Raw genomic sequence first — 23,975 nt, 5'->3', positions numbered from 1 at the left:
CATGTTCCATGTTGGCCAGGCCACACCCGAAAATGGCTCAGCCAATGAGAGAAGGGCAGATCAAAAAAAAAAAAAGAATGTAAATAAAGTTTATGGAACTTTATAGGTTTATAAAATCCAAAAATCAAACACACAGACCACATAAACACCATCATCACCACTGTGGGCATGTCCCAAACCACACACTATTCACTATATACACCCAAGAAATGAGTGCAAACTCAGCTTCTCCTTAATCTCTCTGTCTTTTCATCTGTCACACACATACACACCTAATCTTCTTCTGAAGCTTCACCAAGCACAGAGAGGAAACACAAACACACACACACACCACACACACACACAGAGAAATCCTTTTTAATTGGATGTGTGTGTGTGTGTGTGTGTGTGTGTGTGTAAGAGAGAGAGAGAGAGAGAGAGAGAGAGAGAGAATGAAAGAGATGGGAGACAGAAAAAAGACAGAGAGAAAGACAGAGAAGCAGAATAAGATACAATAAGAGAGACAGAAAGACAGACATAGAGATGCAGAGAGACAGAATGACAGAGAGAGAGAGAGAGAGAGAGATTGAAAGAGATGGAGACAGACAGATAGAGATGCAGAGAGACAGAATGACAGAGAGAGAGAGAGAGAGAGAGAGAGAGACATATAGTACAGACATCAATTTTTATTTTACTGACCTCATTCAATATGGATTATTGATCTGTGTGTGTGTGTGTTTGTGTTCCAGGTTTTGCAGAGGATGTAATTTCGGACACAAAATGTAAATTTGCATATTTAAATAAATGAAATACTTGAATTTAAATAGTCATTATTTGTATATATTTAAATAAAGCAATTATTTGATTATGTAGAAATCGTTATAATAATATAATATTATAATAACTTCTGTCTTCTCCAAACCAAAGCACACACTTTTTTCATTTCATGTTCTTTTTTATCTTAATTTTTTTTTGTTACAAAACATGAACAGGCTGTTTAGAACAACAACATTACAGGGTTTTTCTAAATTAATATGAGATCGTTATGAGGGTGGATTTCTCCTTTTTTTGGTGACTTCTCTTCCGTCTGCGTGTCCAATGATTCAGAAAATAAAGGAAATAAATAGCGTGAGGTCAAAACAGATTAAACAGGTGGAAAGTCCATGAAAGATCAAACAGAAACAAAATTCAACTTTCCTATCAGTCTCTAAATGATGTGTATAATATTATAATAATCTAATATGCATATATCATCATATCCATAATGCATGGATCATATTTATAACACATATGCATATATTCATATTTATAATAAAAAATTGCAATTCCTTTTTAAAAAACATTGTTATTAATTGTCCACGGGTTACAGCTGATTGAAATATAATTGCTTTTCATCACATGCGGGTTTTATTTGCCAACTGTGGAGCTAAAGCAGTAATGTACAGTATTCATGTGCATATTCAGTTACTAACTCATACTCACACACACACACACACACACTCACACACGGGTTACAGACAAGGCCACGCCTCAGAGTGTGTTTTCATTATCCTAAGGGTACCAGTCAGTGATGGCGGCCATTTTGAAAAATAAAATAAAGAAGAAGTCTAATCAGTGTTTCAATTCTGTTTGTAGATTAGCATCTAAATACAGAAATGCATTCTGGGTAATGTAGTGAATAGATTGGTATGATCCTAAAAAGGAGGCAGGTGGAAGGAGGAAGTGAAATTAAAATAAAGAGTAGAATGGTTTATTCCAAAAAAGTTCTGTGGCCTCCGGGCCGTGTGTCGTCTCTCCCGATAAAGCACCTTCAATATGAAGATGAATACACGCACACACACATACACACGCACACTCACACACACACACACACACACACATAATAAAACATATCCTAGCGCTAGATGGATGGAAAGATTTTTCTCCTTGTCAGTTTCGTCCGTTCAGAGTTCAGAGCGAATGGAGTTCATTTTTTTTATTCATCTCCTCCATCTTAAGTGTCCATCACACACAAGAAGTGACACGGCTCAGAAAAAAGGGGGCGTGTCCCACCTGACCGTATCGCAAAACTAATTAAAAATCACACATGCAGACTGGAGTTTTGTTAAAAATAAAAACAAACAAACTATAAAATAATTGTAAAAGTAGAGAAAGTGTATGTCCGAAATCACACCCTATTCACTACATAGGGCACTATTTGGGGAGTGAGCCACTCTGCAGTCCTGTTCTCAGGGCGTACTGAAGATCGTCTTGTGCAAGTAAGGAAATCCCACAATGCACTGCGAGAGGCGAGTGTCCAAAGGAAGGAAGGCAGATTACCCATAATGCACCGTGGCATGTCAAGGGAATAGGAGTAGGGCAGGGTTTCGGACACAGGGACAGTCATGAGGCACCGCGAGCTAGTTTTTTCTGATTGGTCAGGCAGCCAGGGGTTTCTGCGCTCTCATTGGTAAGCTCTGGATTTAGCCCCGCCCCCTTTTTCCTGTCTCACACCTGCACAGGTAGCGTTTGGTTCATCTGCAGTCTCATGTCCTGAATGCTGCTGAGGATCTTCTTCTGGTGTCCAGCGAGTGTCACACCTATCCTCAACAGATCCCTGTACTCACACACACACACACACACACACACACACACAAACACTTATTAGCTTAAACGGGTTCACAGTAAAGTGTGAAACTTTTTCAATTTAACAAACTGATGGAATGTTGGAGAAACTGATGATGTCATAGTGGGCATTACAACAGCTGACCAATCAGCAGCTTCGCTTCAATTCTCACTCATTATAATGACTCTTTCTTTCTTTCTTGGGTTTTCTCACTTTCTGTCTCTTTATTCTGTCCATTATTTAAGTCTTTTCTTTTCTGAGGCATTCAAAGAACCAACCAGTCTTTATTTCTTTATTGTTTTTTTTTACGTCATCTTTATTTCTTACTCATTGTTGCTTTCTTTCTTTTTCCTTTCTTCCTTGCTTTGTATTGAACTCAAACTGTTATTTCTTACAGTTAAATACAACCTCAAGGATATGTTTTGTTTAAAAGGTTGTGTGTGTGTGTGTCTGTGTGTGAACAATGACAGGTGAAATACAGTTTTAAGGTTAAGCAAACAGAACTCAGTGAGAAAGGTGTGTGTGTGGGGGGGTGAGTATGGAGGGGCGGTTGGGTATAGGGGCCAAGTTCAGACAGTTCTGGTTAATAATTACTCACTTCATTCAACTCTGTTGACCAGCTGCTATTTCTCTCTTTCTCCCTCTCTCTCTCTCACTCACACACACATACAAACACGCACTGATCACTAGACATTATTATAGCATGCACACACAAAGATTCCTAGTATTAAATTAGCTGGAAATCAGATTTTCAACGTACATATCCTCACACAAAGACAAAAGAGAGACTGTGTGTGTGTGTGTTTGCACTAGTACTGAGCAGGGAGAGTAGTGTGTGTGTTGTAGTGAGTTTGTAGTTGGTGATGAATTGGTTATTAAATTGTCCAAAGGAAAAAACTCCACCTGCTTCCTGTGTAATCTAATCTGTGTTTGTTTAACACCACAAACAGGTAAAAACACCCACACACACACACCCACACACACACTCTGTCCTTCTCTTTGGTTAGTTTATTTACCCGGTTGACAGGAAGTGGAAGCTTTATGTCTTGTGTTTAGTGTACACACTGCTGAGAGGGTGATGGTGATACCATACACTCACATCAACATCACTTATACACGTGTGTGTGTGTGTATGTAAAATAAAATATAATGATATCTTATTCTGCACTCTCATTTGTATAGTGATCTGTTAAGCTCTTTGGGTTGTATTTTATAATAATAATAATAATACTAATAATAATAATAATAATAATAATAATTATTATTATTATTATTACTATTAATGTGGAGGTTAATGGTTAAAATGACATCTTTACTTATATCATTAAATAATGATGTTAAATTGCCCTGACTGAAAGGGTGTGTGTGTGTGCGTGTACTTGTGTGTGTGTGCGCGTGTGTGTCCTGCCATCAGCAGTGGAGAAAAGGATAATAAATGACGATCATTAGCAGAATTAGCAGCAGAGCTCCACCTGTCCGGTTGCCAGATTGATATAAATGAGTGTTTTAGATAAATTCAGTTGTGATTAATGTGTGTTATTATCGTCAGTAATCATTTGTTGATCTTAAACGACCTCGTTCATTTCCGAAGGCTATGAGCGTCACCTTTATTCGCTCTTTATCTGTTCCCCGTGTTGCTGAGGTTAGATGAGATAAGTGTTTAAGAGTGTGTGATTTGGGACGCTGTATTTAAACTATAATGGCTTTACAGTAGCTCGTATGAAAATGGCTGACAGGATATGTAGCATTTGGGACGGAGCCATAGGGCCGTTTAGATTTTTTGACTTGTACGATGATTATTATTTCAATCCAGTGTATCCCGAATTTCGTTTCTCAGCCGTGTCTCATTTGTGGGTGTTTAGTGTATTTTCTCTCTCTGCCTGTTTGTTCCTGATTTTTAATTATGTCATAGACACAAGTCTGTCCTGTTTGTCTTGTCTTCGGTTTTGTCCCTCCGTAGCTGATTGGATTTTTCTTTTCTGTTGTATTTAATGTTCTATTGTTCCCTCATTCCCTCTTTATCCTCACTACGCCTGGTTATTCTTCCAGTAAGTGCACTTTACTCTACACTCTGACTTCATTTTAATAAATCACCTGTCTCTCACTCTATATTTATCCTTCTATCTGTCTTCCTGTCTATATCTGTCTGTCTGTGTATCAGTGTATCTGTCTGTCAGCATGTCTGTCTGTCTGTTTATCTATATGTCTGTCTGATAATCTCTTGAAATGCAATCTTTCATTCTTCCATTCATTAATTCACTCTATTTTTTATCCCTCACGTTATCATCTATATTTTTATTGTTTATCAGATGTGTATATAATTTTTTTAATCATTTATCGTGTGTGTATTTTTTATCGTTCACTCACTCTGATGTCATCTGGGCGACAAGGTCGAAGGAGGCGAAGCCGGCGTTCAGGAAGTTCTCTCTGTAGCGGCTCATTTTGATGGCGTCCAGCCAATCGCTCACTGTGGTGAAGGTGGAGTAATCAGGAACACTGCGGTCCAGCAGGGGCTGAGACGCTCTACACCACCGACAGACCGAGAGAGAAAGAGAGAGAGAGAGAGAGAGAGAGAGAGAAGGGAGAGAAGCGGACAGATAGAAAGACACACAGAGAGACAGCGAGCGTTACCTCCTCATATTCACGCGATGATGATGTCACTCAAATGTACTTTTTTCGGGTTCTGTTCTTTTTTATTTTGGTTCAGGTTTTGTTCTTTTCTTTTACTGCTTCTGTTCTGATTTTGTTTCTGGTCCTGTAACATTCTTTTTCTGGCTGTATTCTTTCCACCATTCTGTTCTGATTCTGTTCTTCTGTTTTGCTCTGATTTTGGTTCTGATTCTGTTGTGTTTCTGGTTGTATTCTGTTCTGGTTTTGGTTCTGGTTCTATTCTGGTCTGAAGTGTTGTGTACTGATGTTGTGTTTAGTGCCAGATCATTATTGTGTGATTTGAGACATTTGTTATGATTGTCTCAGAGCTGGGTGAAAGCGAGTTTAAACTCGGCTCTGATATCTGCACTCTGAGGTTCTAACAGCTCTCGGCTGGTGTGTGTGGAGCTCAGGGCCTCGGTGGGGTTTTTAATAACGCAGCGTGATGAAGACGAGGGCAGTGAGGTCGCGCTGAGAGCAAAGAGCTCCCTGTGTTCTGTCTCTACGCTCCGCTGAGGCCTGTCTACTCCTGATGGCATTCAATTAATTAACAATTAAGAACTGAGGAGGAAAAATGCTACGAGCAGCGACACAGAGGTTCCATTCAGCAGGAGAACAGCAGATGGATGGAGGAATGACTTTAATAAGCTCCCGATGTTCCTCAGTTAAAACCCTGAGGTTATTATCCTGAGACTCTGATGTTCTCCTGTAACTCTCACGCTAATGTTCTCCTCTAACCCTCACTCTAATATTCTCCTCTATCCCTCACTCTAATGTTCTCCTCTATCCCTAACTCTAAGGTTCTCCTCCAACCCTAACTCTAATGTTCTCCTCCAACCCTCACTCTAATGTTCTCCTCCAACCCTCACTCTAATGTTCTCCTCCAACCCTCACTCTAATGTTCTCCTCTATCCCTAACTCTAAGGTTCTCCTCCAATCCTCACTCTAATGTTCTCCTCTATCCCTCACTCTATTGTTCTCCTCTATCCCTAACTCTAATGTTCTCCTCCATCCCTCACTCTAAAGTTCTCCTCTATCCCTCACTCTAATGTTCTCCTGTAACCCTAACTCTAATGTTCTCCTGTAACCCTCACTCTAATGCTCTCCTCCAACCCTCACTCTAATGTTCTCCTCCAACCCTCACTCTAATGTTCTCCTATAACCCTAACTCTAATGTTCTCCTGTAACACTAACTCTAATGTTCTCCTCCAACCCTCACACTGATGTTCTCCTCTAACCCTCACACTGATGTTCTCCTCCAACCCTCACACTGATGTTCTCCTCTAACACTCACGCTGATGTTCTCCTCCAACCCTCACACTGATGTTCCCCTTCAGGAACTCGAGCTGCGTCGAAACGCTATGGGAACGCCTTCAGCGTGACCGCGCTCTGAATAACATGTGTAATCAGTCCAATGGATGGGCGAGACGTAACGGGCGGGGTGACGTAGCGACCAGGAAGCATAAAAGCCCGAGCGGCAATTCTTTTTTAATTCTCAATTATTCTATTATTTTACTCTTGTTAATGATTAGCTAACAAACTAATGCTAGCTAGTGATTTGCACATGCTGTAGCTAACTGCCAAGCTAGCTACCTGGCTATTTATGTTCAGCTAACACACTACAGTATATTGTTTTTAACACTAGCTACCTTTATTAATAGCAAGCTAATATACCCAACCTAGCCTTAGAAAACAAGTGTATTTTTTTAAACAAACACAACAGCAGCTAAAGCAGCTAATGCTGAGTTAGCGATTAGCAGCACAGTGATACAGCAGAACATCGTATAACAATTTGTTCCTATTGATTTCCTCCATCATGTCACAAGGAATAGGTCAATGCAGTGCCATTGAGACACACTTGCTTTATGAGACCTCATGATTTCATAACACTTTGTCACAGAGATTAAAATTATACCCTAACATTTTATGCTAATCACATTTAGCCAATCAGAATCAGAGTGTATGTTGTGTTTCTTACCCGCACGGCGTGTTGGCAACCACTTTGAGACTGGCGGCGTTACGGATTAATTTGTCGAGTGTGTTGACGATCTGGGAGAATTTGGGTCGGAGATTCCTCTCTTTAACCCAGCAGTCCAGCATTAACTGGTGCAGAGCCGTGGGACAGTCCATGGGTGGGGGCAGGCGATAATCCTGTTCCACTGCATTAATTACCTGTACCAGGTAAGAGTCATCACATTAACACTCACTATACTCTCCTCTAAAACACTGTGACGCCTGAATGACGCCTGATGTCTGCGCTTGAATGCAGCATGTGTTCTGCCAAATTTGAATCTGAATGAAAGAGAGACAAACTTACATCCTGGTTGCTCATGTCCCAATATGGCCGCTCGCCATATGACATCACTTCCCACATTACGATTCCGTAGCTCCACACATCGCTTGCTGAAGTGAACTTCCTGTACGCGATCGCTTCTGGAGCCGTCCAGCGAATAGGAATTTTCCCTCCCTATAGACAAACAGTTGAATCGTGTTACGTAGTGATCTCGGCTGTGACAGTGTATCACAGTGTGTGTGTGTGTGGGTGTGTGTATACCAGAGAGCTGGTGTACGTAGGGTCGTTGGGGTCATCCTCCAGGAAGCGGGACAGGCCAAAGTCGGACACTTTACACACTAGGTTGCTGTTGACGAGGATGTTACGGGCAGCAAGGTCACGGTGTACGTAATTCATATCACACAGGTACTTCATCCCACTTGCTATTCCACGCAGCATTCCGACCAGCTGGATCACCGTAAACTGACCGTCATTCAGCTATAGGCAGATGGAGAGGGTGATGAACAGATCAATAAAGAGATAAATAAACAGACAGATCTCACTTATGATGAAAAGGACACAGGTGTACTAAAGAGAAAAAAATCAGAGAGAAAGATAAATGGATGTGAAAATGGAAGAGCTGGGAGACAAATATACACATTGAATCTAAAAATGAAAGAGAGATAGACAGAGAGACAGATAAAGGGAGAGAGAGACAGACAGACATGTAAACAGATATATAGTGAGATAAAGAAAAAGGGATTGACACACAGACAGATAGACTGCATGTGTTTAGAGTGTGTACACCATATATATGTTGAGCGTGTGTATAGTGTGTGTGTTTGTGTGTATAGTGTGTGAGTGTGTGTGTATATGTAGTTTGTATAGTGTGCGTTACCCGTAGAAATGAGTCGAGTGCTCCGTTCTCCATGAACTCAGTGAGGATCATGACAGGCCGGCTCTTGGTGACCACGCCCTCCAGTCGGATAATGTTTGGATGGTCGAACTGTCCCATGATGCTCGCCTCACTCAGGAAGTCCCGCCTCTGCCGGTCCGTGTAACCCACCTTCAGGGTCTTAATGGCCACAATGATCTCCCTCCGCCCAGGGAGCTTCAGACGACCCCTACACACTTCACCAAACTCCCCTAGAGAGGGAGCAAGAGAGGGAGGGGGGGGACAAGTGGAGGAGAGATGGGACAGGGAGAGTCACCAGTTAGATATGAGGAACGAGGGAGCAGGAAGTGCACAAGTGGGGTGCGGGAAGTGCACAAGTAGGGAGCAGGCGGTGCACAAGAAGCAAGCAGGCAGTGCACAAGTAGAGAGCAGCAAGTGCACAAGTAGGGAGCAGGAAGTGCACAAGTAGAGATTAGTGCACAAGTAAGGAGCAGGCAGTGCACAAGGAGAGAGCAGCAAGTGCATAAGTAGGGAGCAGGCAGTGCACAAGTAGGGAGCAGGCAGTGCACAAGTAGAGATTAGTGCACAAGTAGGGAGCATGAAATGCATTAGTAGGAAACACGTGAAGGGTAATTCAGCTAAAATTAAGAGTGGAGGAGACAAATCCTGAACACAGAGGTAAAAAGGAAGGGGAATTGGGGAAAGTAGTGCACTAGACTTTGAAGGCGGGAGTAAGGGAATTCCGACAGAAGGGAGGGGACAGGAGTTTGGGATGGCTGGATGGTTTGTGTGTATGGTCTAGTGAGAAAGTGTGAAATTCAGGTGGGTTAAGAAAAGCATGGAGGAAAGTCACTACAGGCTGAAATGAAACTCCAGGTCATGAACATCAAGTACACGTCAGAGTTAGTTGATGAAATGAGGGAGAAAGGAGTAAAGCTGAATTGGGACACTGCAGGTCACACTGAATATAACAGCGGTGTTAATCAGCGTTGATACGAGTGAGGAAGGTCACTAAAAGCTGAATTGTAACACTGCAGGTATAAACAATATTCTACACCTTAAAGGTCTGCTGAATGAGTATGAATTAGCCTAGCATGTGGAGATAGGGTGTTAGGATGTACCTGCGCCGATGACCTCCTCGATCTTCACACAGGAGACGTCGATCTCTTTAGCAAACTCACGCACAGCCTCGTTCGGGTCCTCGTAGGTGAAGGGGTCAATGTACACCTTCGCTCCGGCAGTAACTATCGGGGATTCAACAGTGACAAATAAACGCATAAACTACATGCCCATCACTCAAAAAAGAAAAATATTATTCAAATATTACAAACTATAAAATATTATATAACATATAAAATGTCTATATGATACTGTATGTATCATAAACTACTACATAAGCTAGTATGATAAATATTACACTATTCATATATATAAATATAATATTCAAAGCATTTAAAATAAAGTATATTTTAGTATTAAAACATTTTTTTCTCATTTGTAAATGTTTTATTAATTTATTATGGAATTTGTTTACCTCCTAATACTTTTTATTTTACCAGCAGATTCAGTCTTTGTTGGTATTAAAACGTACATTATTATTATTATTATTGTTATTATTATTATTATTATTATTATTGGAGATTATCATTAGAAGCTTACTGTATTGCTGCAGTTTCTCGGTGTACTCAGACTCGGAGCCATTTCTCTGTTTCCTGTGTGGAGAGCAGAGAATCTGTGAGTGTGTGTGTGGGTGTGTGTGCGATAAAACATTACAGTGTGATGATGGGTTCTTTATTAATCATATAAATTCGCTGCACTGGATCAACGCACTTCACTGCTGCCAACATCATCGGGGTCACAGAGCAGAGAGACAGTCAATGTTATTAACCTGTCTGTCTATCTGTCTGCCTCTCTGTCTATCTGTCTTTTTATCCATTGAACCAGCTGACATTCCACCACACAAACTAGACATAAGCTGTAGCATTTGGGACAGAACCCAGTGGGGGGTTGGGGTGGGTTAAGGGGTGTGTGTGTTGAAGTTATATGTTAATGTGATTCCTTTGTTGTCAAACCAGGGCAGGAATACCCACTGCTAATTTGCATATCATTTGCAATTAAAATGATTTCAGGCAAGCGTGCAAAGACTTTCAGATACAATTTAGACATGGAAACGTTCAGCTCTGTCCCAATCCACATGATCAAGTGAACAACTTTTTATCTAAGAATCAAACAGCTATTTAGTCCAAAAGTCCTTGATAGTGCACTCAGTAGTGTACATCTATGGAATATTGAATGTTTGATAGAGAAAACACTTCTGACAGACACATGGCAACATGGCCTGGAATGACAAACATGACCAGCCTACCCACACACACACACACACATGCACACACAAAAATTTGGGTGTGTTCTAAATCCACACTCGTGAAGATGAAGGGCTCTAAGAATGAAGGGTGGAGTTCTTACTTGAGGCAGACGATAGAGATGGCAACCACGGCAATGATGAAGACCAGACCGGCAGTCGCAGAACCCACGATGAGGGGGAGCTGTTCCTGCAGAGACTTCTCTGGGTCCACTGAGAGACAGACAAGTGAGGAGATAGACAGACGGACAAACAGAGAAAGAGAAAGAGAAAGGTTTTGTCTGTTAGTATGTGTGTGTGTGTGTATGTGTGTGTGAAGGACGTGTGGACGTATAGCTGATGTGTCAGTGTATGTGCACCTTGGTGGTTGGTGCTGAAGTGTGTTGGGTTGCTATAGAGACCGTATCCAGCAACCGTCCTGGCTCGGACCTGCACCACATACGCAGTTGCTCCCTTCAGCCCCTCGATCCGTGCTGAGCTGCGCTGAGCCGTCATAGTGTGTGAGATCGCCTCTCCCTGATCCTACACACACATACACAAACAACATCATCATCACCTACTGCAAACAAAAAATGAATCAATCTGACACTGAATCATGTTGAGATATTACTGATTCAAAATGATTCAACTGTATTCCCAATGATTCGACATGTGCCCATGACTGTGTGATTCACTCACCTTCTCATGGTACTTAATTTCATAATCCAAAATGATTCCATTTGGTTTTTCTGGTGGAAGCCATGAGAGGCTCATGGTGCTTGCTGACGCCCCCATTAGGTGCACTGTGGGAACTGCTGACGGAGCTGAACGAAAAGAGTGATGAATGAAAAAATATTCATGTACAAACTTGAACAACACTGAACATGAGCAAAAATGATTCAGTTCAATTTGTTGAGTTCAAATGCTCAGGACAGTTCCAAATGATTCAATGAGTCAATCTAATATGATTCCACAGAATTTAACAGGACAATGCATGAATTCATTATGAACAAAATGAACATTATGAACAAACAACACATTTAAATACAAACAAACACGATTCAACTGGAACAAAACGATTCCTTTTAAACACAAACACATGCCCTTTAAACAGCGTGCACACACACACAACCACACACACACACAGAGTTCAGATTTGGGATTAGTAGAAAGGCTTAGTGTGTGTGTGTGTGTGTGTGTGTGTGTGTGTGTGTGTGTGTGTGTATTTTCTTGAAGAAAATGGGTTCTGAAATCCCTCGTGTGAAGAGACACAAATGACAAACTGGAAAGCTCAGTTCACACCCCTCACACACACACACCCACACACACACACACACACACACAGAGCTCTTATCCAGTCATTCCTCTACTATACACTCTGCTCGTTCTGTCTTTTCTCCTCTTTCATTTCTCTCTCTCTGTTCCTTTTCTTATGACTTGCTCTCTTTTTTCTCTTTCTCTCTTTTCCTTTGCTTCATCCTCTTCTCTCTCATATTTCCCCTTTTCTGCTCTCCTGCATTTCTTTGTCTTTTGTCATTACCCTTTTCCTAATCCCCACATCTCTCTGCCTGTCTCTCTCTCCTGCTCTCTCTCTGTCTCTCTCCCTCTCTTTCTGTCTCTCTCTCTCAATGTCTCTCTTTCTCTCTCTGTCTAATCCTCAGATCTTTGATCATGTGTCTCTTCTGTCTTTTTATTTGTTACCCGCCTCCTTTAAACCCCCCCGGGTTAGAGGACAATGCTCTGTGTGGGGACTCTTCCCTCACCCCGGGATGCTCCTGGGGGGTAAAGATGGCTGCCACAGATTAGCGCTGCTCTGTTTGCTGTTCTTCTTACAGGCTCAGCTCAGCTGTGTGAATATTCAGCGGTGGCCGTGTGAGAATATCAATCAGAAATAATCTCAAACACAAACGCACTAAAGTCTCAGCAACCTTAAAAAATAAAAACCTAACCCACTGCCTTCAATGCACAGTATGGTGTGATGCAGTTTCTGTGTTTGCGCCATCCCAAACCACATTAACCCTCATAAGAACAATTCTGTTTCTTATTAACTCACATTTGGGACACAGCCACTAACTCTGTGTGTGATTTACTGGAGCTGCTTTCATGACATCATCCAATTAACAATTAAGAGAGAGACACGTAGAGACAGAAAGACAGAAATACAGAGAGACATAGGCAGAAAGAGAGAGAGAGAGAGAGCAAGAGCGAGAGAGAGACAAAAAGAGACAGAGAGACAAAGAGAAATACAGGGAGAGAAAGTCGAATAGTTAGACAGAGAGACAGAGAGACAGACAGAAAGAAATAGAAAGAGAAAATGACAGAGAGAGATAGACAGACAGATAGACAAACTGAAAAACAGAGAGAGAAAGAGAGAGAGAAAGAGTGATAAACAGACAGAGAGACAGACAAACCAAATGACAGCTAGAGAGCTAGATAGCCAGCCAGACAGAGAGGACACACTCTCTCTCTCTCTCTCTCACCAGCTTGGTTGGTGGTGATGTTGACGGAGGTGTACTGTGGTGGATGTGGGCTCTTATTGGACACTCCGTTGACTGCCTGGATCTCAAAGCTGTACTGTGTGTGTGCCTGCAGGTTCCTGATGGCCACGTGCCGCTCCACCAGTCCCAGGTGTCGGGGCGACACGTCCACATTATCGTCACAGCGTGTACACGCTCCGCGCTCTGTCACACACTTCTTACAGATGACATTGTAGAGGAGATCATCACGGCCACCCAGGTCCTTCGGCTCGCTCCACTCCAACACCAGAGACGTCTCGTTCACATTTGAGATCACGTTACGGGGAGCAGACGGCACCGCTGTGAGGGATAAATTATTATTATTATTATGCTGTTGTAAAATGAAAGCTTCAAAATGAAATTAAGTATTATTATATAAATATAAATAATTAAATAATGGCATGCAATATACAAATTTGGCTTGAAGCAGATTAAATCTGTGTGTGTGTGTGTGTGTGTGTGTGTGTGTGTATGTGTGTGCGTGATTGAACTGTACACACATTCCACTGTGTGACTTTCTCTCATTGCAGAGATTAAAGTAAGCCTAATTTTCACCTTTGACCTTTCTTAAACTCCTCTAATACAACACACACACTCTGTGATGTACACACTGAATGTGTGTGCTGAGCGTCTCTCTTTGTAGACAGTGGGAATTAATCTGTCCATCCATCCTGCACTCGTTTATCAGCTGTGTTTGACTCTCCCACAGAGAAGAGAGACAGACACGCACAGCGAGAGAGAAAGAGAGAGAGAGAGAGAGTGAAAGAGAGAGAGACAGAAAGACAGACTTATAAAGATAGGCAGACAGAGAGAGGTAGATAGACAGACAAGTAGACAGATAGTAAGACAGAGACAGACATATAGAAAAACAGACATATAGAGACAGGCAGACAGGGAGAGAAACATATGGAGATAGACAGACAGAAAAAGAGATAGACAGGTAGACCAAGAGAAAGACAGACAGATAAACAGACAGACAGAGAGATAGACAGGCAAACAGACAGAGGAACATATGTTCGGGGAATACAGAGTGTCAGTGTGTGTGATGCTGCAGCGGGTTGTGCTGATCCTCTATTGTGTTACTGAGTTTTATGGCTGCATTCATACTACTTAAGTGCGCCTGTATGTGTGTGTGTGCAAATAAGCACTCGGATAATTAAGTTTTAGTACAGGAGACTTATAAATCTTCCACAGTGAGAATCCACCACATGGCTTGTGTGTGTGTGTGTGTGTACTCACTGGTGCAGGCCGTGTCAGGTGTGTCACTGTCGGCTCGGTAGAATCCGTTCCTGCAGCTGCAGATGGATGAAGCGGCAGAAATGGAGCGACTGTTTGGAGGACACGGGATACACGGCCCTTCACCCTGCTTCCACTTAAACAGACCAGGACTGCATGCTACACACACACACACAGAGAAAACACACATACAACATGCACATGGTTTAGCTATAACAAAACTGCATTATCTTTGCACTACAGACGGCATTGTGTGTGTCTTTATGTGTGTGTGTGTGTGTAGGTGTGTGTGACAGTTGTGTGAAATTTCTCAGAAGAACAGTTGAGAAAGTAATCTGAACTTGAACGTTAATGATTTTTTTTTGCTTTATAACAGCAGTGTTTTTATTAGCAGCAGCGTTTATGAGTTTTTGATGAAGCCGCTTTTATCTTTATCTATCTTTATGTCTGCTTCTGAAGAAACATCACTACACACAGAGTCCAAAGGTCTGCTCTACAACACAAAAACTGTGTGTATGAATGATAACACACACCTCACAACACACAGAAAGTCTTTATCAACCTGATTGTGTGTGAAATTGGCATAAAACTCCACTGACAGTAAAAGCTAGCATGATTAGCTGTGTTAGCATTATTCAGAGCATGCAGTGCTAATAAAGACTATAAGGCAGGAATATGTAATATAGTACTGTGGTATTAGACAGTGTGAGGAAAATTGCTAACTGATTAAACACTTCTCAATAGTGGGCTTTTAGACCCAGCTGTATGTTATATTAGCAGAATGTTCCATTAGCACTGAAGTCTAATAACATTACTGGTGTCTATAAAATGGTGTGAGTTTTTAACATCTCCCGTCTGTGATCTCGGACTTTTGGACCCGACGGAATAACACATTAGCACAAACTCCTAAACCCCATTAGCGCTTAAAGCTAACAGTGTTAGCGCTGCTCCTGTTTGTTCATCCATTAATCAGAGGTTCAAGCAGCATCAAGGCTAAGAGTTAACAGACTTTCTACTGACTGACTCTCAGTTCCTCCTGCTTTTATTTCTCCAGAGTTACAGCATGGAAAAATCGATAAAAAAACACGGAAGAGGATAAAAATGGAGTTTTTTTTTTCTCCCTGAAACTAAGCTAGGTGTTTTCCACAAGTTCTTTTTCATTTCTTCTAGCTGCTCTGATATAACACCTCATATCTCAGACAGACAGACAGAGTGACACAGACACACACACACACACACGTAGAGAGAGAGAGAAAGAGACAGACAGACAGACAGAGACACAGGCAGAGAGACAGACAGATAGATATACAAACAGATAGAAAAAGAGAAAAAAAAAACACACACAGTGAAGGTAGTGAGAAAGACAAAGACAGAAAGAAGAGAGAAACAGACAGATAGAGAGACAAACAGAGAGACATACAGAAAGACAGACAGACAAACAGAGTGTTAGAGACAGTGAGAAAAAGAGACAGGGAGAGAGACAAATAAACAGAGAGACAGAGAGAGAGACAGTCAGATAGTGAGACAGACGGACAGACAGACAAATGGAGAGACAGACAGAGAGACAGATAAACACAGAGACAGTGAGAAAAAGAGACAGAAAGACAGACAAACAAACAGACAGGCAGAGAGAAAGACAGAGAGAGAGACAGTCAGACAGTGAGACAGACAGATGGACAGATGAATGGAGAGACAGACAGGTGGACATACAGACAGGTGGACAGACAGACAAATGGAAAGACAGACAATCAGACAGACAGAGAGTTAGAGACAGTGAGAAAAAGAGACAGAGAAACAGACAAACAAACAGACAGGCAGAGAGAAAGACAGAGAGAGAGACAGTCAGAGACATTTTCCTGTTTGCTTTTAAGAACAGACAAAACTAGAAGTGAAAAAAGTGAAGGATGAATAAAGAATCGAATGGATTTAATATTCATGGCACATGAATTGCTCTCGTTGTTGCTCAGTCAAGTGTTAACATGACTAAAGATTAACGTGTGAATGAGAGAGCAACAGTGAGATAAGGAGAGATGGAGAGGGAGTGAGAGAGACAGATTTATTCCTCTTTTCCTTTCCGGTTGTTTGATTAGTGAGAGTTTATCAGCTCCAGTCTCCGGCCGCTTTCACCTTCAGCTGCTCCAGAAGAATAAATGAGGTTTTAACATGGAGCTGCAGTCCACGCTAATGTTCCCTCACTGCATTAACCCTAATGTAGTGTGCACTACTTAGCATTACCTTCACTCAGTCTGTTTAGCAATTTATTTTCTCTTCATGTCAGTGTTGGTATGGTTTTTCTACTGCATTTTTAAAAACAGGAACCAAAAGAGCCAAAAGTTTATTGCCGGCCAACTTGTAAGACATCCGAAGCGGTTTCCATGACAACATTAAAAGCAAATGCAACATTGTTAAGATGAGAAACAAGACCAAAAAAAAAAAAATCCACACCATGACAACATTAAAAGGTTTATAAACTCTGGTGACAAAAAAATAGAGCAGAAATTAAACTAACACTGCAATAATGTTTTCAACAGGGTAAAAACCTCTATGAAGTTGTATTCAGTATAAAAGAAAAAGTGCTGGTGCTAAGTTTGTGTTTAAAGATTATGATTTGTGCTGCTACATAGTTTAGGAAATATTTTAAAATAAAACATCACAAACCTGACTAGTCTGCCTTTTATACTCAGTGTTTATCTGCATAACCAATCAGCACTGAGCAGCGCTTCTAGCTCCTCCCCTAAATACCATGGCTAAGAGAGAGGGAGTAGGCAGATATTTAGGACACAGCCCAGGAAACACTCCACTGGAGTGCTCTTGTGAGTGATTTCAAATTGTTTTTGCATTTGGAAGTGGATTTAGATGTTTTTGAAAACAGAGCATTAAAAACTAATCAAACAAACAAATACCCGTATGTGTGGGCAGGGCCTGAGAATTTTTTTAAAACATTACAATAAACACTTAATAAAGTGGGTCATTTTAACCTGAATGGAGGACTAAGGGTTAACGTTTCACTGGATCATTTCCACTCCGTCTCTCCCTTTGACCTTTCGAGTACCCGTGGTTTTTCACTTCACTGCGCTTACGTTCACCTCAATGTGATTTCCATCAGACCTTTTTCTTTCTCCTTTTTCACCCGCTCTCTCTCTCTCTCAGTCTCTGTCGTTTACTTATTCATTCCCTCGTTCCGCTCAGATTGAGGCTAAATATCTGAGTCTCCTGTGCAGGCCAGAAAAACTAGCTCAACACCTTGAGGTGACATAACGCGGTATGGACCGATAAAAACAGAACTACACCGTTAGAATTCAGTTTAGTGTGTAAGACATGACACACTAAACATGAAACTAGGCAACACTAGGCATGACACACAATTCTTCAGAATCCCATGGTCACCCTAACTCTATGTGTAGGCACCGCCCTTCTGAAGGAAACACAACATTCTGAAAAACTGTGTGTGTTGAATATTTTTTTGTCATTAACTGTCTGTTTTTAAAGCTCTTACCTTGGCACTGAGTTTCTTTAGTGGCAGGTTCGAATCCAGCCATGCAAGTGCAGGAACCAACAGGGACCATCCACTCCCCATCTCCATTACAGTAGAGCTTCAGGGGGACGGACAGCTCCACAGCGTTGGGGACACATGTCCCCGGGGCAATCACCAGAGACGTGGCCTCGGCTCCTGTTGCCGTCTCAGGGAACACAGCGAAGTTGGCAATGGTGGTAGAACACTTTCTATAAAACACCCGTACTGATATGAGCGACATGCAGGCTCCCAGGTCCTGGAACGCCAAATAGAATCCATTCTTGGAGAGCGGGCCGAAGCTGCGGACCTTGGTATTGACGCGTCCTGACTCCAGTGCGGAGAAGCTCTCGTCCGGAGCGATGGTGTCCACTTTCACATACGGGTTCTCCATCCAGAAGGGGCTTGTGGAGGTGGCCGAGTCGGAGTCAGACTCGTAGTAGAAGAGGTTAAAAGTCTCTTTGCAGGAGCCGGGAATGTTAGGAATGCTATTACAGTCCCGCACAGTGAACTTCAGCTCCACGTACACGCGCAGGACGTCCTTCCGCGGGATAAAGTCACTGCGCAGCCAGTTGTTCTGGTTCAGCTCGCGGACGTTACACACCTGGTACGTCCTGATTGGGTTCATGGCGTCATCATAGCCGCTCACTTCCTCCCACTGAGAGAGAGACAGGCAGAGACACAGGGAGAGAGACAGCACTAATATTATAAAAGGGATAGAGAGAGAGGGATATATATATATAGAGAGAGAGAGAGAGAGAGAGGCAGATAGACTATAGAGAGACAAGTAGACAGATTGAGAAGATAGAGAAAGACAGGCAGATAGACACACAGAGAGATAGAAAGACAGACACATAGAGAGACAGATAGAGACAGACACAGAGAGAGTCAGAGAGACAGACAGACAGACATACAGATAGACACTTACCCCTGTCTCAGGATGTGAGGTCCATGCCAGCTCTGTTGTGGCCCATTTGGTGTCCATTAACGTTTCTGTATACAAACAACAAACACACTAATTAATTACTTTGTGTATATATATATATATATATATATATATATATATATATATATATATAATGTAAAAGAGAGAGAGGGAAATAGTGTGTGTGTGTGTGTGTGTGTGTGTGTGTGTGTGTGTGTAAGTTCTGAGTCAGTAGAAAAACAGCAGAATGTTCAGGACAGAGAACGGTGTGTGTGTTCCACATTTTTCTCTATTGTGAATACTTTGCTAGCGGTGCTAAAAAACAGCAAAGCCATCCAAAGTGCATTTTAGACAAGGAGGCAAAACACACACACACACACACACACATGATTAACTATACAATATACCAAAAATATTTACATTAAATTCACAGATTTTCTTTTGCCTTGTACATCATTTAATAAAGCTAGCTAGTTTGTTACTAGCTAATCTAGCCGTTTGTATGCTATTAAACACAGCTTGCTAGAATCAAACTGAGAACTTGTAACTGGAGCAGCTAAACACTTAGCTAACTTCAGAGATAGCTAGTTAATATTAGACTGGCCTAAATTGCTAGATATCTCAACACTGTAACCTCGATGAGGTCATCAAGGGTTGAGAGTGACATCATGATCTCCAAACAGGAAGTACAGCTAGCTAATATAGGGTAACGGCAACCAAGTGAGCTTGTACTTAGTGTTTGTTAGCTGGCAAGTGAGAACATCATACACTGAATACCAGCACACAGGTTTAAACTTCCGCTTCCCACAGTTCCCGACTCGGATTAGCATTCCATATGTATGTGCTTGTGTGTGCAACTTAAACGAGCGTATTACACACTCATTATCAATCTGCTTCAGACATAAAACAGAAAACCTGCTGACACACACACACACACACACATGCTCTCTAATCCGATAATGACAGAGAAGACCTAATAACAAAGAGAGTCAGAGTGTCCAACACACACTCACACACACACACACACACTTTGCTTAAGGTTACAAACCTCTTAAAATATTTCTTTGTTCCAACAACCAACCCTCTTAAAGTGTGTGCGTGTGTGTGTTTGTGTGTGTGTGTGTGTGTATGTAAAAACACCATTATTAAGACTAGAAGAATTTTTACGGACTTAATGACTCTGCTTTAATGGCTGCCTCTGAGGCAGGTAAGATTAGTTCAAGATTTTTATCCAAATGTTTCACGAGCTTGGTTTTAGTTTCCGTGCCGAACAACAAACAAAAACACAGCAAATACCAAAACCAAATGTCACAAGCTAAACATGCTTAAACCTCCAACACTAAACATGAAAATGCCAGATGCCAAAACCAACCTTTTCACATGTCAAAAATCAAATGGTAATAATGTAAATATTAAAAAGTTAACAAAAAGAAAATACTAAAAATCCAACACTAAACATGAAATACTCACACCAAATGTCAAACCCCAACCAAAAAACATCAAATGGTAATCATCAAATGCTTAAAGCTACACGTACCACGTCAGACAACTACCTTGAAAATACTATAAACATGTTATAAATGAAATGTTAAAAACCAAACATAAAATACCAATTAAAATGTACCATCAAACAGTAATACAACACCACAAACATTAAATTCAAATCAACATCAAGCCCTAAAAACCTATATGTTTCATATTAAGTGTAGATATGATTAGTGTAGATAGAGATGGATATACTTCCATGTTGAAGTTTATACTTTTATGCTGTGTTATTGTTAAACACTGAACATCAAACACCAAACATGAAACACCAAATCAAACATTAAACAGTCAACAACAAAAAACACATCAAACACCAAACATAAAAGTCAATACTTCAACCAAACATGAAACATCAACTATAAAACACTAAACTTTAAACTCCAAAAAAACAACATCAAACACTCAAAACAATCAGAAACACCAAACTATCAGACACGAAATACCAAACAGTAAATATATTTACGCTAAAAAATCTATTCTCACTCTGTTCACTACACAGTGCGGAACTTTAAGTATTTGCCATTTTGTAAACTTGAATGACAGCACAGTGTTTAACATCCAACTAAACCATGACATCCCATAATGCACTGCGATAGATCAGTGTCTAGATAATGTATGTAGCAAGAACAGATTACCCAAAATGCACTTCACTGTTTCTATGGAAACATATAGCTTGACACTGAGAGCTAAACTCTGGAGTCTGTCTCCATGTCCTCACTGAGCTTTATGACAATTAAATTAGCGCTCATCATCCTTACTGACACACACACACACACACACACACACACACACTTTATTAAACGCTGATAACTCCAGCACTCACTGTGACTTTGCCTTTTTTATTCTTAGCTTAATTGATTTTTTTTCCCTCCGTCTTTCTCCGGCGCTTTGTTGTGACATTGCAAAGAGACAGAGCAACGCCACACACACACACACACACACGCACACACACACACACTCAAGCAGTGTTTGGCCACACTACACAGAGATGTGTCAACAGCAGTGAGAGAAGAAAACACTCCATTAAATCTATTAAAGCCATTAACCTGATTGGACGCTCAGAGCTTTTGTTACTGCTTTTATTGGCCCTGGGGAAGGGGGGGAGTGTTTGGGTGGGGGTGGTTGAGGGGGTATTTAGACAGAGATTGGGGCTTTTGAAATATTTCCTTTGAGAAAACTCAAGACAGAAACAAAACCTCCCTCAAAATCCCTCCATCAACCTGCTGTCCATCAACACATCTCTCTCTCTCTCTCTCTCTCTCTCTCTCTCAGTGTTCAGTTTTCATGTGCTTTATTGGCAAGACAAATAATTGTATATTTGTATTGCTGAAGCAGGTACAAAGGAAGTGTAGTGTAAAAACTAATTTTAATTCTAACTAATTGTAAAGTGTAATTTCTCTCTCTCTCTCTCTCTCTCTCTCTCTGTCTCTCCCTCTGAAAGAACACGATGATGACATCATCAAACAGTGCCAACAAATCACACATGTAATATGGGCCGTGTTTTAAATGGCATGTACATGCTACATATACATAGTCAATGTGACCTGTGAATTTAAAAAAAAAAAAAGATAAAATAAGGTAAGGTAAAGAAGAGATCAGCAATCAGAACACACATCACTGTCACCATGGCGACTGTAGTTACAACTAAAACTGCGGTAATGCCTGGAAAATACTGTCTACCACACACACCATGCTTCATTTAGTGTGTGTGTAATTTTTTTACTAATAAGCTATTTGTGTGTTTGGTAACATTCCTTAAACAAAAACACACAACAGTGGTGCGTGTGTGTGTGTGATGGAGGTCTTAGGGAACTTTTGTTTCATTTCCTGTGCTGAATAAGAATGGAGTCTCTCTGTCTCATTCTCTGTTTCTCTCTTTCTGTCTCACTCACTCTCTCTCTCTGTCTCACTATTGCATCTCTCTTCTTTACTCGGTATCTCATTATTTCTCTCTTTTTCCTTTTCTCTCTCTAATTACAGAACAGTGTGTGTGTATGTGACTACCAGGAGCCTCGAGGGGAGATGTCTGTGCACCAGGTGTGCATATGAATCAGTGTGTATTTGTGAGTGAGTGAGTGAGTGTGTGTGTGTGCATGTTCCAGCTCATTATGGTGGCTGTGTATCACCCGTTTAGGTCAGAATGCGTGCACACACACACACACACACACACACACACACACACGCACACATTTATATCCCAAGAGGACAGGGCACACTGATACTGTGAAATCAAGATCTGGCAAGCTAAACTATTAATGAGCACTTAAGCTAACACACACACACACACACACACACACACAGCAGTGACACACGCTTACAGTAAGAATGTGATGTCGGAAACATTACCCCATAAAAACTGCCTGATCACTGATTAGTCACTCATTACAGACTCTGTGTGTGTGTGTGTGTGTGTGCACATTTGTTTATTTATTAATTTAAGTAGTCAATCACCTTTAAAAAAATAAAAATGGCTGACATCAAGTGCACTTCTGATACACAGTTTTAAAGTTTCCTTTTGCCTTTTGAGTTTTTTTTTTTTTTTGAACAGTCAGTGAAATTGGACTCCTGCAGTGAGACTGTCTGGCAATACAATCTGTGTGTGTGTGTGTGTGTTCAAACGTGTTAGCTTAAGTGCTCATTAATAGTTTAGCACCTCGGCTCTTGATTTCGCAGTATCGGTGTGTTCTGTCCTCTCACGGCATGAAGTGTGTGTGTGTGTGTGTGTATGTGTGTGTGTTATCACAGTGTGCTAGTGTTAGCTTAAGTGCTCATTAATATTTTAGCACTATTAATGATGAGATGAAGGAATTCCTTACTGATGTAAAATCCTAAATTAAACTCGGAATAAATGTTTTGTTTCCTGTTGGAAATTCCATAAAAAAGGCTAGCACATATACATGTGTAAAATAATTACACCAGCGAGCTATTGTTCTGGATTGTGATTCTGGTTGTCAGGTGTCAGCAGCTCTGACAGTAGTGCAGCTGCAAATCCCAGTTTTCCGACATCTTCAGGACAGAGGAGTTTAAACTTTGTGGTTTCTCGGTAACACAATGTTTTTTTTTTTTTTGGTCTTATTAACTTCAAGAGAGAGAAAAAGGAGAGGCTGCTGAGGGAACAATGGTTTATTAAGTGAGAACAGGAACTAACTTGTTTGACTGATGTTTCACAACATTAAATGTGACTATAAACAAATAAAAAGTATGAAGTGCAGTTATTTAAAAAATGAAAATTGTAATCGTTTGCAAATGGATGTGTCATAAGAAATATAAAATACCTGATGGCGTTCTGATAGAAAACGTTACTCTGCTTCATCACAACATCACAACTTCCATATGTCACATCACAGGTAACAATAACATTCAGATGTGCAATTATATGATCTCAGAAGCACAGACATGTGTGTGTGTGTGTGTGTGTGTGTGTGTTAGTTGTTATGATTCACCGTGGTTTTGTCACGTGACTTTAATTACAGATTACAGAGTCACAGAGTTCCAGCCTCG

The 23,975-nt window shown here is 41.1% G+C and overlaps 1 protein-coding gene across 2 annotated transcripts in view; it reads right to left on the bottom strand.

The window, feature by feature from the left end:
• Positions 1 to 453: 453 nt before the first annotated feature.
• Positions 454 to 23,975, bottom strand: part of LOC113536516 (ephrin type-B receptor 3) — a 40,419-nt gene continuing 16,897 nt past the window's right edge. Inside the window, exons 2-16 of one of the 2 annotated variants that reach the window (XM_026930494.3) lie at positions 18,933 to 18,997; positions 17,990 to 18,662; positions 14,497 to 14,652; positions 13,222 to 13,557; positions 11,441 to 11,565; positions 11,122 to 11,284; positions 10,867 to 10,975; positions 10,060 to 10,112; positions 9,522 to 9,656; positions 8,404 to 8,651; positions 7,788 to 8,003; positions 7,551 to 7,700; positions 7,212 to 7,405; positions 4,952 to 5,107; positions 454 to 2,575 (exon numbers count right to left, since the gene is read on the bottom strand). In XM_026930494.3, coding sequence (XP_026786295.1) covers positions 2,467 to 2,575; positions 4,952 to 5,107; positions 7,212 to 7,405; positions 7,551 to 7,700; positions 7,788 to 8,003; positions 8,404 to 8,651; positions 9,522 to 9,656; positions 10,060 to 10,112; positions 10,867 to 10,975; positions 11,122 to 11,284; positions 11,441 to 11,565; positions 13,222 to 13,557; positions 14,497 to 14,652; positions 17,990 to 18,662; positions 18,933 to 18,997 — 2,888 coding nt within the window. In that variant the 3' untranslated portion in view covers positions 454 to 2,466. The remainder of the gene's footprint in view (positions 2,576 to 4,951; positions 5,108 to 7,211; positions 7,406 to 7,550; positions 7,701 to 7,787; positions 8,004 to 8,403; positions 8,652 to 9,521; positions 9,657 to 10,059; positions 10,113 to 10,866; positions 10,976 to 11,121; positions 11,285 to 11,440; positions 11,566 to 13,221; positions 13,558 to 14,496; positions 14,653 to 17,989; positions 18,663 to 18,932; positions 18,998 to 23,975) is intronic. The other variant, XM_026930495.3, reaches the window with a different exon arrangement.

Source organism: Pangasianodon hypophthalmus, chromosome 11, assembly GCF_027358585.1.
Source record: "Pangasianodon hypophthalmus isolate fPanHyp1 chromosome 11, fPanHyp1.pri, whole genome shotgun sequence".
NCBI classification, from domain to species: Eukaryota; Metazoa; Chordata; class Actinopteri; order Siluriformes; family Pangasiidae; genus Pangasianodon; species Pangasianodon hypophthalmus.
Note: the sequence above shows the minus strand (reverse complement) of the source record. Positions and strands in the feature narration are given on the sequence as shown.